Below are 12,108 nucleotides of genomic sequence, written 5' to 3' on the forward strand. Positions count from 1 at the left end.
AATTCTGCATCCCACACCCTCCTTCCTTTGGGTCCTTTCTGGGGTACTTTGCGGCATCCTCTTGTACTCTGTTCTTCAGCTACATAGGACCAGCCGAAGAATAAACTGGAATAAGGCTGGATGGAGCCTTAATTTAAAAGATACCATCTCCTTTTCTCCTAGGACACTTGGGATGAACTTCTCATTGGCAATGTAGAAATGAAAAAGATTTTGGCTTGCCCCAGGTAAGGATTCTTGTGAGCCTGGACCTCTGGTGCCTGGCAGGGTCGCTGGTTCTTAACTGTGCCCTGACCCTTCATTATTGTGTGACAGGTGCATTATGACCACGGTGGACCCAGATACTGGAGTGATTGACAGGAAGGAGCCACTCGAAACCCTGAAGAGGTAGAACGTCTATGTGTCTGGTGTATTTTTATATTATCCCCAGCCTCAAAGTACTTGTGGCTACAGGTGCTCTGTCTGGGCACCTTCGTGCCTTCTGGTTCTTTGTGTCTGTTATTAATGTCAGTGAGTATTTGTTGCCTCTTTTTTTTTTTTTTTTCTAGATGACTCTTATAGAGTTTTGGACAAATTTTCAATTGCATGATTCCACATTTTGAAATTTTCATCTCTCTGACTTCAGTTTTTAATAACCTTTACACATCTATTTCCAAATTAAGACCTTGTTTGCAACTCTCATTTATTTTTTAGAATCAGTAGCAGGAGGATGAGAATAATTGAGTTGTATAATGAAATAGTTGAAAAGGGGAATGAAATGAGTTATCTGAGTTTGTTTATTCAAGAGCTTCTTTTGTGTTAGGTTGTTTTGTTACTTACAGAGTTTTGGCCGACTTTTGTTCTCAATATAGAATGTATTTTTAAACTTAAATTAACTTTTTCTGGAAGTTGTATTCTATTCTGTTTCCCTTTCCTCTGTTTTTTGTGTGTTTCTAATGGATTTAAGTTCCAGAGGAGATTACTTCTTAAAGCCTTCAGATTGGCAATTCTATTTTGTTTTTTATTTTTAAGACCCAGTGAACTGATTATTTTTTCTTTAGACAAGCCTTTAAAAAAATTAACCTCAGTGACAGCCCATTCCACCTGCCTCTGTCTTCAGTTTTTTCAAAGATCCCAGGCTTGGACTTATAACCATGGAGGGGCAGAAAGCCTGGAGTTCAGGGCAGGTCCTCTGTGAGATTGTATGAGCACTGATTTCCCATGTGTGTGAAGCTGAAGGTATGCATGCAAAGTATTTTAAGTGACACATACAAGTTTTTCATTGGGACTTCAAACTGAAGCCGTAGAAAAATTGTTTAGACTCTCAGGATATTCTAGAAACACCAGATTTATTTGCCGTTTGACTTACCCAGATTTCTCTGTCCACATTTTAGAAAAGGTTTGCTCGTTATTTATAGAGAAGCTGAGCATGGAAGCTGAATTCCGTTGAGAGCGCCTAGATTAGTCCTTTCTTGTGCCTGAGGGTGAATTTTTGCTTCTTTCAGTTACCGCCTGTGTGATCCTTCTGAGAAGTCAATTTACAAGTCGTCCCCACTGTTTGGAATCTATTACTCGGTGGAAAAAATTGGAAGCCTGAAAGTTGGTGACCCCGTGTACCAGATGGTGCAGTGACGGAACCACCAGGTAAAGGGCAGTCTTTGCTTCAGGAGTGCAGTGCCTTGAAGCCAGGGCCACATTTTCTTGTATGGAGATGTTTTTCTGTTCTGCTGCTGTAACTCCTGGGAGAATGAGCAGTTTCTGTTCTTATCTTTGGAGCTGGAAAATGCCCTTTATTTATTTGTTTTGAACAACTTTTCTTTTTAAAAATATTTATTTATTTATCTGGCTGTGCCAGATCTTAGTTGCAGCACGCAGGATCTTCTTTGATCTCTGTTGGAGCCTGCAGGATCTTTCATTGCGGCATGTGGGATCTAGTTCCCTGACAGGGATTGAACCCCCACCCCCTGTACTGGGAGTGTGGAGTCTTAACCACTGGGCCACCAGGGGGGCCCCTGACCTTTATTTTTATTCCCTTCAGCAATCAGTGTTCCTCCTACCTCCCACTTCCCCAGCCAGTTATACAATGTGGATGCAGGAGCCCAGGCAGAAAGACAGGTTGGGTCCTGGTTTTTTGGGGAATATCATGAAGGAATAAGTAAGTGAACGATTCTCCAGAATTTTATATTTGTTTTTTCTGTCTCTGATAGAAAAGTGAAGGGGAAATACATGGACTATTCAAAGTCAACTTGGGGAAAATGTGTTTAATCAAATGGTTTTTATCAAATGTAGTTTAAAAATATGATATAAAGTTTGAAAAAAGTCAGTGCAACAGGGCAGGGTGCCTGGATTCTGAATCTCATGGAATAAAATGGTGTTCTAACCTTGAGTTCATCAGGTCAAATAAAATTCAGACTCCTGGAGCAAAATGCCTACCCCCTAAATTATAGGAATGGGGAAGTCAGTCAGAAGACTTCAAATTGAAGTTTATAAGTAACTCTCCTCACAATATCCAGAACCCAGATTTTAAAGTCACTTCATCTCCAAAACTCTTGAGTAGCTTTCTTTCTTATCCTGGCCTGGCTTTCTCACCTTCTGGCCTGCCCATCCTTCAGGACCCATGGCAAGACCATCTGGACTGAGCCTTAAGTAGATTTGGATGTGTAACCCTAGCAGCCCCCTTTCCCACCTTGGCTGAGTTGTTTAATGCCTCTTAGCCTCAGTGCCCTTATCTGCAAAGTGGGAATAATAGTCGCACAAACAACCAATAAAGGTTATTTTGAGAGTAATTCGTATGAAGTTGCAGCATTGCCTGAAAAGTGATCCATAAATAAGAGCTATGATCTTTCTTGTCATCACTGCAACAAGTCCTCCATGTAAGGCCCAGTGTCAGATGCCATAGTGAATGTAAAGATGCTAGAGGCTGGACAAAAAAGAAACTTCTACTGGTGATGGTCAGGCATGTACATAACCATATTGCATCTTTCATATGATATTATACATACATGTTACATATTTCTTCAGTTCTACAATGCCTGTTTTCCCCACATTTAAAACCTCTGAGATCATAAAACCTCTTATAACATTTTAAAGTCTTTTTTTTTTTAATGAAAAAATTGTATTTGATTGTGCTGGGTCTTAGTTGTGGCATGAGACATCTTCGATCTTTGTTGCAGCATCAAACTCTTAGTTATGATACCAGTTCGGTTTCATTCAGTCGCTCAGTCTTGTCCGACTCTTTGTGACCCCATGGACTGTAGCACCCCAGGCCTCCATGTCCATCACCAACTCCCGAAGTTCACCCAAACCCATGTCCATTGAGTCGGAGATGCCATCCAACCATCTCATCCTCTGTCTTCCCCTTCTCCTCCTGCCCTCAATCTTTCCCAGCATCAGTGTCTTTTCAAATGAGTCAGCTCTTCACATCAGGTGGCCAAAGTACTGGAGTTTCAGCTTCAACATCAGTCCTTCCAATGAACACCCAGGACTGATTTCCTTTAGGATGGACTGGTTGGGTTTCCTTGCAGTCCAAGGGACTCTCAAGAGTCTTCTCCAACACCACAGTTCAAAAGCATCAATTCTTCGGCACTCAGCTTTCTTTATAATCCAAGTCTCATAGGATCTAATTCCCTAACCAGGGATCGAACCTGGGCCCCCTGCATTGAGTGCTTGGAGTCTTAGCCACTGGACAGCTAGAGAAGTCCCTCAAGATGTCTTTTAGAAAAACCTTAATGTGCACAAAATAATGGTGTTATCCTAGGATTGATGCATCTTGGATTCAATCAAGTACAGTAAATACTACAGAAAATCTTGTGAAATTCCCAAGTACCTACCATTTCTAAAAGCATCTGGGGAAAGTGGACTCAAGCCTGAGTCATCTAACTTGACCTGATTATGTATCCCTGCTGGTCAGGCCACCATTAACTGGACCCGGATTGATGCCTGAGCCAACATCTTTCACATGTTGTCTGCATTTGAAGAAACCAGTGGTCTCAGGGGTACCTTAGCAAATAGGGGTCCACTGTATTCAGTTCAGTCACTCAGTCATGTCCAACTATTTGCCACCCCATGGACTGCAGCACACTAGGCTTCCCTGTCCATCACAAACACCTGGACTTTGCTCAAACTCATGCCCATCAAGTTGGTGATGCCATCCAACCATCTCATCCTCTGTCTTCCCCTTCTCCTCCTGCCTCAGTCTTTCCCAGCATCAGGGTCTTTTCCAATGAGTCAGTTCTTTGTATCAGGTGGCCAAAGTATTGGAGTTTCAGCTTCAACATCAGTCTTTCCAATGAACACCCAGGACTGATTTCCTTTAGGATGGACTGGTTGGGTCTCCTTGCAGTGCAAGGGACTCTCAAGAGTCTTCTCCAACACCACAGTTCAAAAGCATCAATTCTTCAGCACTCAGCTTTCTTTACAGTCCAACTCTCACATCCATACATGACTACTGGAAAAACCATAGCTTTGACGGACCTTTGTTGGCAAAGTAATGTCTCTGCTTTTTAATATGCTGTCTAGGTTTATCATAGCTTTTCTTCCAAGGAGCAGGCATCTTTTAATTTCATGACTGCAGTCACCATCTGCAGTGATTTTGGAGCCCAAGAAAATAAGTCTGTCACTATTTTCATTGTTTCCCTATCTATTTGCCATGAAGTGATGGGATCAGATGCCATGATCTTTTGAATGTTGAGTTTTAAGCCAGCTTTTTCACTCTCCTCTTTCACTTTTATCAAGAGGCTGCTTTTTAGTTCCTCTTTGCTTTCTGCCCTAAGGGTGGTGTCAACTGCATATCTGAGGTTATTGATATTTCTCCCTGCAGTCTTGATTCCAGCTTGGGCTTCATCCAGTTCAGCATTTGGCATGATGTACTCTGCATATAATTTAAATAAGCAAGGTGAAAATACACAGCCTTTACATACTCCTTTCCCAATTTGGAACCAGTCTGTTGTTCCATATCTGGTTCTAACTGTTGCTTCTTGACCTGCATACAAATTTCTCAGGAGGCAGATAAGATGGTCTGGTATTCCTATCTCTTGAAGAATTTTCCACAGTTTGTTGTGATCCCCACAGTCAAAGGCTTTGTCATAGTCAATAAAGCAGAAGTAGATGTTTTTTGGAATTCTCTTGTTTGTTCTGTGATCCAATAGATGTTTGCAATTTGATCTCTGGTTCCTCTGCCCTTTCTAAATTCAGCTTGAACATGTGGAATTTCTCAGTTCACGCACTGTTGAAGCCTAGCTTGGAGAATTTTGAGTATTTGCTAGTGTGTCAGGTGAGCGCAATTGTGCGGTAGTTTGAACATTCTTTAGCATTACCTTACTTAGGGATTGAAATGAAAACTGACATTTTCCAGTCCTGTGGCCACTGCTGACTTTTCCAAATTTGCTGGCATATTGAGTGCAGCACTTTCATAGCATCATCTTTTAGGATTTGTAATAGCTCAGCTAGAATTCTATCACCTTCACTGGCTTTGTTCATAGTGATGCTTCCTAAGGCCCAGTTGACTTCACATTCCAGGATGTCTGGCTCTAGATGAGTGATCACACCATCATGGTTATCTGGGTCATTAAAATCTGTTTTGTTCTGTGTATTCTTGCTACCTCTTCTTAATATGTGACTTCCCTAGTGGCTCAGACAGTAAAGAGTCTGCCTACAGTGTGGAAGACCTGGATTTGATCCCTGGGTTGGGAAGAGCCCCTGGAGGAGGAAATGGCAACCCACTCTAGTATTCTTGCCTGGAGAATCCCATAGATAGAGGAACGTGTCAGGCTACAGTGCATGGGGTTGCAAAGAGTTTTGGACATGACTGAGCAACTTACTGAGAAGTAAACACAGCATATTTCTTAGTATCTTCTGCTTCTGTTAGGTCCATACTGTTTCTGTCCTTTATTGTGCACATCTTTGCATGAAATGTTCCCTTGGTATCTCTAATTTTCTTGAAGCGATCTCTAGTCTTGCCCATTCTATTGTTCTCCTCCATTTTTTTTCCACACTGATCACTGAAGAAGGCTTTCTTATCTCTTCTTGATTTTCTTTGGAACTCTGCATTCAAATGGGTGTATCTTTCCTTTTCTCCTTTGAGTTTCACGTCTCTTCTTTTCTCAGCTATTTGTAAGGCCTCCTCAGACAACCATTTTGCCTTTTTTGCATTTCTTCTTGGGGATGGTTTTGATCACTGCTTCCTATATAATGTTACGAACCTCTGTCCATAGTTCTTCAGACATTCTATCCATCAGATCTAATCCCATGAATCTATTTGTCGCTTTCACTGTATAATCTTAAAGGATTTGATTTAGGTCCTACCTGAACGGTCCGGTGGTTTTCCCTACTTTCTTCAATTTAAGTCTGAATTTGGCAATAAGGAATTCATGATCTGAGACACAGTCAGCTCCTGGTTTTATTTTTGCTGACTGTATAGAGCTTCTCCATCTTTGGCTGCAAAGAATATAATCAACCTGATTTTGGTATTGACCATCTGGTGATGTCCATGTGTAGAGTCTTCTCTTGTGTTGTTGGAAGAGGGTGTTTGCCATGACCAGTGTGTTCTCTTGGCAAAACTCTATTAGCCTTTGCCCTGCTTCATTCTGTGTTCCAAGGCCAAATTTGCATGTTACTCCAGGTGTTTCTTGACTTCCTACTTTTTCTTCCCAGTCCCCTATGATATAAAGGTCATCTTTTTTGGGTGTTAGTTCTAGAAGGTCTTGTAGGTCTTCACATAATCATTCAACTTCAGCTTTTTCGGCATTGGTGCTTGGGGTATAGATTTGGATTACTATTGAATGGTTTGCCTTGGAAACAGAGATCCTTTTTTCATTTTTGAGACTGCATCCAAGTACTGCATTTCAGACTCTTTTGTTGACCGTGAGGGCTACTCTATTTCTTCTAAGGGATTCTTGCCCACAGTAGTAGATATAATGGTCATCTGAATTAAATTCACCCATTCCAGTCCATTTGAGTTCACTGATTCCTAAAATGTCAATGTTCACTCTTGCCATCTCCTGTTTGACCACTTCCAATTTACCTTGATTCATGGACCTAACATTCCAGGTTCCTATGCGATATTGTTCTTTACAGCATCAGGCTTTACTTCCATCACCAGTCACATCCACAGTTCCACAACTGGGCGTTGTTTCTGCTTTGGCTCAGCTTCTTCATTCTTTATGGATTTATTTCTCTACTCATCTCCAGTAGCATATTGGGCACCTACCGACCAGGGAAGTTCATCTTTCAGTGTCCTATCTTTTTGCCTTTTCATACTGTTCATGGGGTTCTCAAGGCAAGAATACTGAGGTGGTTTGCCATTTCCTTCTCCCGTGGACCACATTTTGTCAGAACTCTACGTGGCATGGCTCACAGTTTCATGAGTTAGACAAGGCTGTGATCCAAGTGGTGAGTTTGGATAGCTTTCTGTAATGGTGGTTTCCATTCTATCTGCCCTCTGGCAGATACTCCACTGTGTTGCTCAGTCTCAAACCCCCTCAGAATCAGATCCTTTTGTGTTGCAGTGGTTTGAAGCAAGGAACACCCATGTTTTGCTCACACCCAGCTGTTTCCAGTTGTCTCCACTCCCAGGAGACCTTGTGTTAGAGAGCCTAAGATAACATGTTACCTTTTCCAGTCCCTGTAGGGTCTCCATGAGGTAGATGTGATAATCAGCATTTCAAAGGGCAATGAACAAAGATTCAGGTCAACTAAGAGGACACATGAAGCCTGTTAAAGCTTCTTAAGGGAATTCCCTGGTGGTCCAGTGGTTAAACATCTGCTCTGCAATGCAGGGGAAGTTCTATCCATGGACAGGGAACTAAGATCCCACAAGCTGCAGAGCTGAACTGAGCCCACGTGCTACAACTACAGAATCCGTGAGCTCCTATGAAATATCCTGCCTGCCGCAACTAACGGAGAAGGCAATGGCACCCCACTCTAGTACTCTTGCCTGGAAAATCCCATGGACGCAGGAGCCTGGTAGGCTGCAGTCCATGGGGTCGATAAGAGTCGGACAGGACTAAGCGACTTCACTTTCACTTTTCACTTTCATGCATTGGAGAAGGAAATGGCAACCCACTCCAATGTTCTTGCCTAAAGAATCCCAGGGACGGGGGAGCCTGGTGGGCTGCCGTCTATGGGGTTGCACACAGTCGGACACGACTGAAGTGACTTAGCAGCAGCAGCCGCAACTAAGGCCTGATGGCCAAATAAATAATTATGTTAAAAAACGGTGCTTTTGGAAGGTCTTTCTAAGAGCTGTGTGTGGGACGGACTGGAAGTGGGCAAGAGAGGAAAGGTCAGGCAGGTGTGACAGCACGTGACTTAAGTGGGGTGGAGGTCACAGGTGCAGAGAGGCATATGGAGAGCCCAGGTTGCCAGCATGCCACAGGTGCTGTTTGACCTTTGGTCCTAAGTTCCCTTCTAGCTTTTTCATCACCGCTCCCCTGCACAGACCCCGAGTGCTTCCTGATGGCTGTCTCCTGCTTCTTTGCTCTGAACATGCTTCCACTTGAAGAGGGTTAAGTGTCAGCCCCTCAGAGTCCCACCTGGGGAACACGGTATCTAGTCATCCCTACTGCCTACCCCTCAAGGGCACCAAGGGCTTCCTCTCTGGTGGGCATTTCTGTTGGGCTTTAAAAACAATAACCTTGCTCCTTTACTTTGATGGTGAGCCTACTATGGTTTCTGATTCTGGAGGGTCTCCTTTTTCCAACAGGTTGATTAAAGTCGTTAAAAAAAAGTAGCTGTTACTACTTGCACAAGGGTTATTTGAGTTGGTTTTTTTGGTCCTTTTAAAATACTATTATATAGAAGTTTATCTGTTCCATTATAAATGCAATTCATGATCATCACAGCAAATATTGAAGACATCAGAAATGTAGAAGAAAAAATCGCCCATTGTTACTGTTTATAAATTTTATTTTATTTTTTTTGTCGTTTGTTTAAGGTAGCCATGATCTATATGATATATCATGATCTGTATGATAGAATCATATATATCATATATAATGCATGTATTTTTGTATATAATTCATATATACAAATATGTATCTGTTGACTAAAGAAAAATGCACAGCCTAAGAGTTGTGAGTGAGGTCTTATTGGAGGACCTTACTGAGGACTATAACGTGGGAGACAGCCTCTCAGATAGCTCCAAGGAACTGCTCCAAAGAGGTAAGGGAGGAGTCAGACACATGGAGGAGTCAGTAATCCAAGGATTACTGCTAATCACAAAGAATAGAAATCTCAAGGTAATGATTTTAGACTTTTCTATGTTTGAGAAGATGCAGGAATCTGAGCTCATTGAAATGATTCCTTAGATATGCATCTTACCTATCTAGGGCCAGTATCTAAAGCACAGAATGCTCTTTTTCGCCATCCTGAATTGCCCTCAGGGCACACCTTCCTTGGGCAGCTGCAAGGACTGATGGCATGATTCTTGTAAAACTGGGTTGGTGGGCAACATTTTTTGTTTACTGAAAGGGCAGACAGCATTTCCTGTCCACATGCCACATGTCACACATATACATGTATATCTATGAATTATGAGCTTATAAATATGTATCTAGGAATTGTAAACCATGTATCATATTTATAGTCCTCCAACCTGTTCAAAAGTCATTTTTGATGGCTTCCTAATGTTACATGACACTTTGTAAAGACCACTTTATACTATTTGACACTCAGGCTATAATCCAACTTTGTTACCAGTGAAAGTCTAGTAGACACAATTGTGGCTTCCCAGGTAGCTCAGTGGTAAAGAATCCACCTGCCAATGCAGAAGACACAGAGATGTGGGTTCAATCCCTGGGTCAGGAAGATCCCCTAGAGAAGGGAATGGCAGCCCACTCCCGTATTCTTGTCTGGAGAATCACGTGGACCGAGGAGCCTGGTGGGCTACAGTCCCTGGGGTAGCAAAGACTTGGATAGGACTGAGTGACTGAGTACATACACACTGTTGTATGCAGAGCATTGTAAGATTATTTTTCTATAAGTTAGATTTCTCAAGTGGAATTATTGACTTGTGGGATATAGGCATTTTTTCAGCATTTTGACCAATTGCTATCAAAACAATTCTTCCCACCTGCCTCCAACTTGTTATGTGAGAAAGATCCTTGGCTCTGGCCTTTACCAGGGTCATTTGGTGCAGGACATACTTTATATTTCCTGCATTTTAACCTTAATAAGTCACTGGTTTGTACATGTTTGAATTATTTATGACTGGTAAGAGAAAAAAAATAATCAGAGATTCTTACAATTTATTCAGATTTCAGCATCTGAGAGGGATTGATCAGCACTTTTATGACCGCAGCAGCACCACTATCTGGGCAAATCCTTATTACCCAGCTGGTAATTTCATCCTGGAAATGAACCTCTTTTTGGAGTTACAAATGTTCTGAGTTAATACAAGGAAAGTATTAAAGGTGATTTGGGAATAAGAACGCATATAGATTTTAGGTAATGAAGACTTTTAAAATAAATACAATTGTCCATAAAATTATTTGGAATGTGATGGTAGCTATTACACTTCTTCAGTCTCTGACGTTAATACTGATGAGTAAAGAAAGTTGAAAGAATCAACTGAAAAGCTACAGTTTTCTTCTGAATGTTTATATTTTATTATGTATTGTTGTGTATTTTAGGAAAAATGGGAAACAAAAGATTTCCAGAGTGCCTTAACACGTTAACACACAAATCCATCTTATTGGGTTTTACAATGCCATTGAGTCCTGTTGAGTTTTGCTCATGTGGTTTTGTCCCCACCATTATGGAACTGTGTTGTATTTGAAATGGAAATTATTCTGCAGACTTTGTTTCTTTTTTGATTATGCCTCTTTTAAGCCATGTAAAAGTAATTGTAACTGACAGGGACAAACAGTACAAATTCCAAGTATGATAAAGAAGAGAATGGGATTTGAAAGCAAAAGGAATTTTGAGAATAACAATAGGAGGAAGGAATCATGAACCTGTTTTGTTGTTTTTTTTTTTTTTAGATGCAAGTAATTTTTGAACTATTCTGGTAAAACTGAACAAGAATTCTCACTGATGTAACATGTGAATGAATGAACTCACCTATAATTTTGTGGTTTCTTGAATATCATTGAATATATTGAATAAATGTGATTCTCAATTGTACTTTTTCTTTGGTATTTCTTTTAAAAATTACTTATCTATTTATTTATTTTTGGCTGCGTTTGGTCTTAGTTTCAGCATACAGGCTCTTTACTGCAGCGTGTGGACTTCTCTCTAGCTGCAGCGCCCCGGTTTAGTTGCCCCTGCTGCATGTGGGATCTTAGTTCCCCTACCAGGGATGGAACCCATGTCCCCTGCACTAGCACTGAGCCACCAGGAAAATCCCAAACATGGCCTGATTTTGTGACAAGAGCCTGACGTCAGTGCCTTACAAGGATTTGTTGTTATTGTTCAGTTGCTAAGTCGTGTCCCACTCTTTGTGACCCCATGGACTGCAGCACGCCAGGCTTCCTCATTCTTCACCATCTCCCTGAGTTTGCTCAAATTCATGTCCATTGAGTGAGTGATGCCATCCAACCATCTCATCCTCTGCTGCCCCTTCTCCTGCCTTAAATCTTTCCCAGCATCAGGGTCTCTTCCAGTGAGTCAGCTCTTCCGCATCAGGTGGCCGAAGTATTGGAGCTTCAGCTTCAGCATCAGTCCTTCCAATGAATATTCAGGGATGATTTCCTTTGGGATTGACTGGTTTGTTCTTGCTGTCCAAGGGACTCTCAAGAGTCTTCCGCACCACAATTCGAAAGGATTATCGAGGACATCCCCTGCTGCCTTGAAGAAGCCTCGGGACCTTGTGCCAGTATCCTCTGTCATAGCCGGGGTTCCTGGCAAATGCAGCTGCATCTCTGAGGCTTTGTGCCTGGAGGAGCCAACCAAGTGTGCAGTCCTATAGAGGGCAGTCTCCGCTCGGCTTTGCTGTTCGGAGCTGCGGGCTGCGGCCCTGAATACCTGGGCTTTCAGGTCCCGAGACCCTGGTCGCGTGTCTCGCCCTCAGATTCCCACCCGCCCAAAGCTCCCCGGCCCCAGCAGCCGTAGATGAGGAGAGTGGCTGAAGGCAGCCGGGCACCCTGCGAAGGCCACCGGGTGCCAGTTGCTCCCTATTACCAAGAAAGGGATCTG

At 42.2% G+C, this 12,108-nt stretch overlaps 1 protein-coding gene across 2 annotated transcripts in view; it reads left to right on the top strand.

Moving 5' to 3' along the window:
- Positions 1–12,108, top strand: part of MTARC2 (mitochondrial amidoxime reducing component 2) — a 48,594-nt gene that overhangs the window by 32,138 nt on the left and 4,348 nt on the right. Inside the window, 4 exon segments of one of the 2 annotated variants that reach the window (NM_001076380.2) lie at positions 163–224; positions 313–384; positions 1,482–1,620; positions 10,229–11,095. In NM_001076380.2, the coding sequence (NP_001069848.1) occupies positions 163–224; positions 313–384; positions 1,482–1,608 (261 nt within the window). In that variant the 3' untranslated portion in view covers positions 1,609–1,620; positions 10,229–11,095. 2 annotated transcript variants of the gene reach the window in all.

This window comes from Bos taurus, chromosome 16 (assembly GCF_002263795.3).
Source record: "Bos taurus isolate L1 Dominette 01449 registration number 42190680 breed Hereford chromosome 16, ARS-UCD2.0, whole genome shotgun sequence".
NCBI classification, from domain to species: Eukaryota; Metazoa; Chordata; class Mammalia; order Artiodactyla; family Bovidae; genus Bos; species Bos taurus.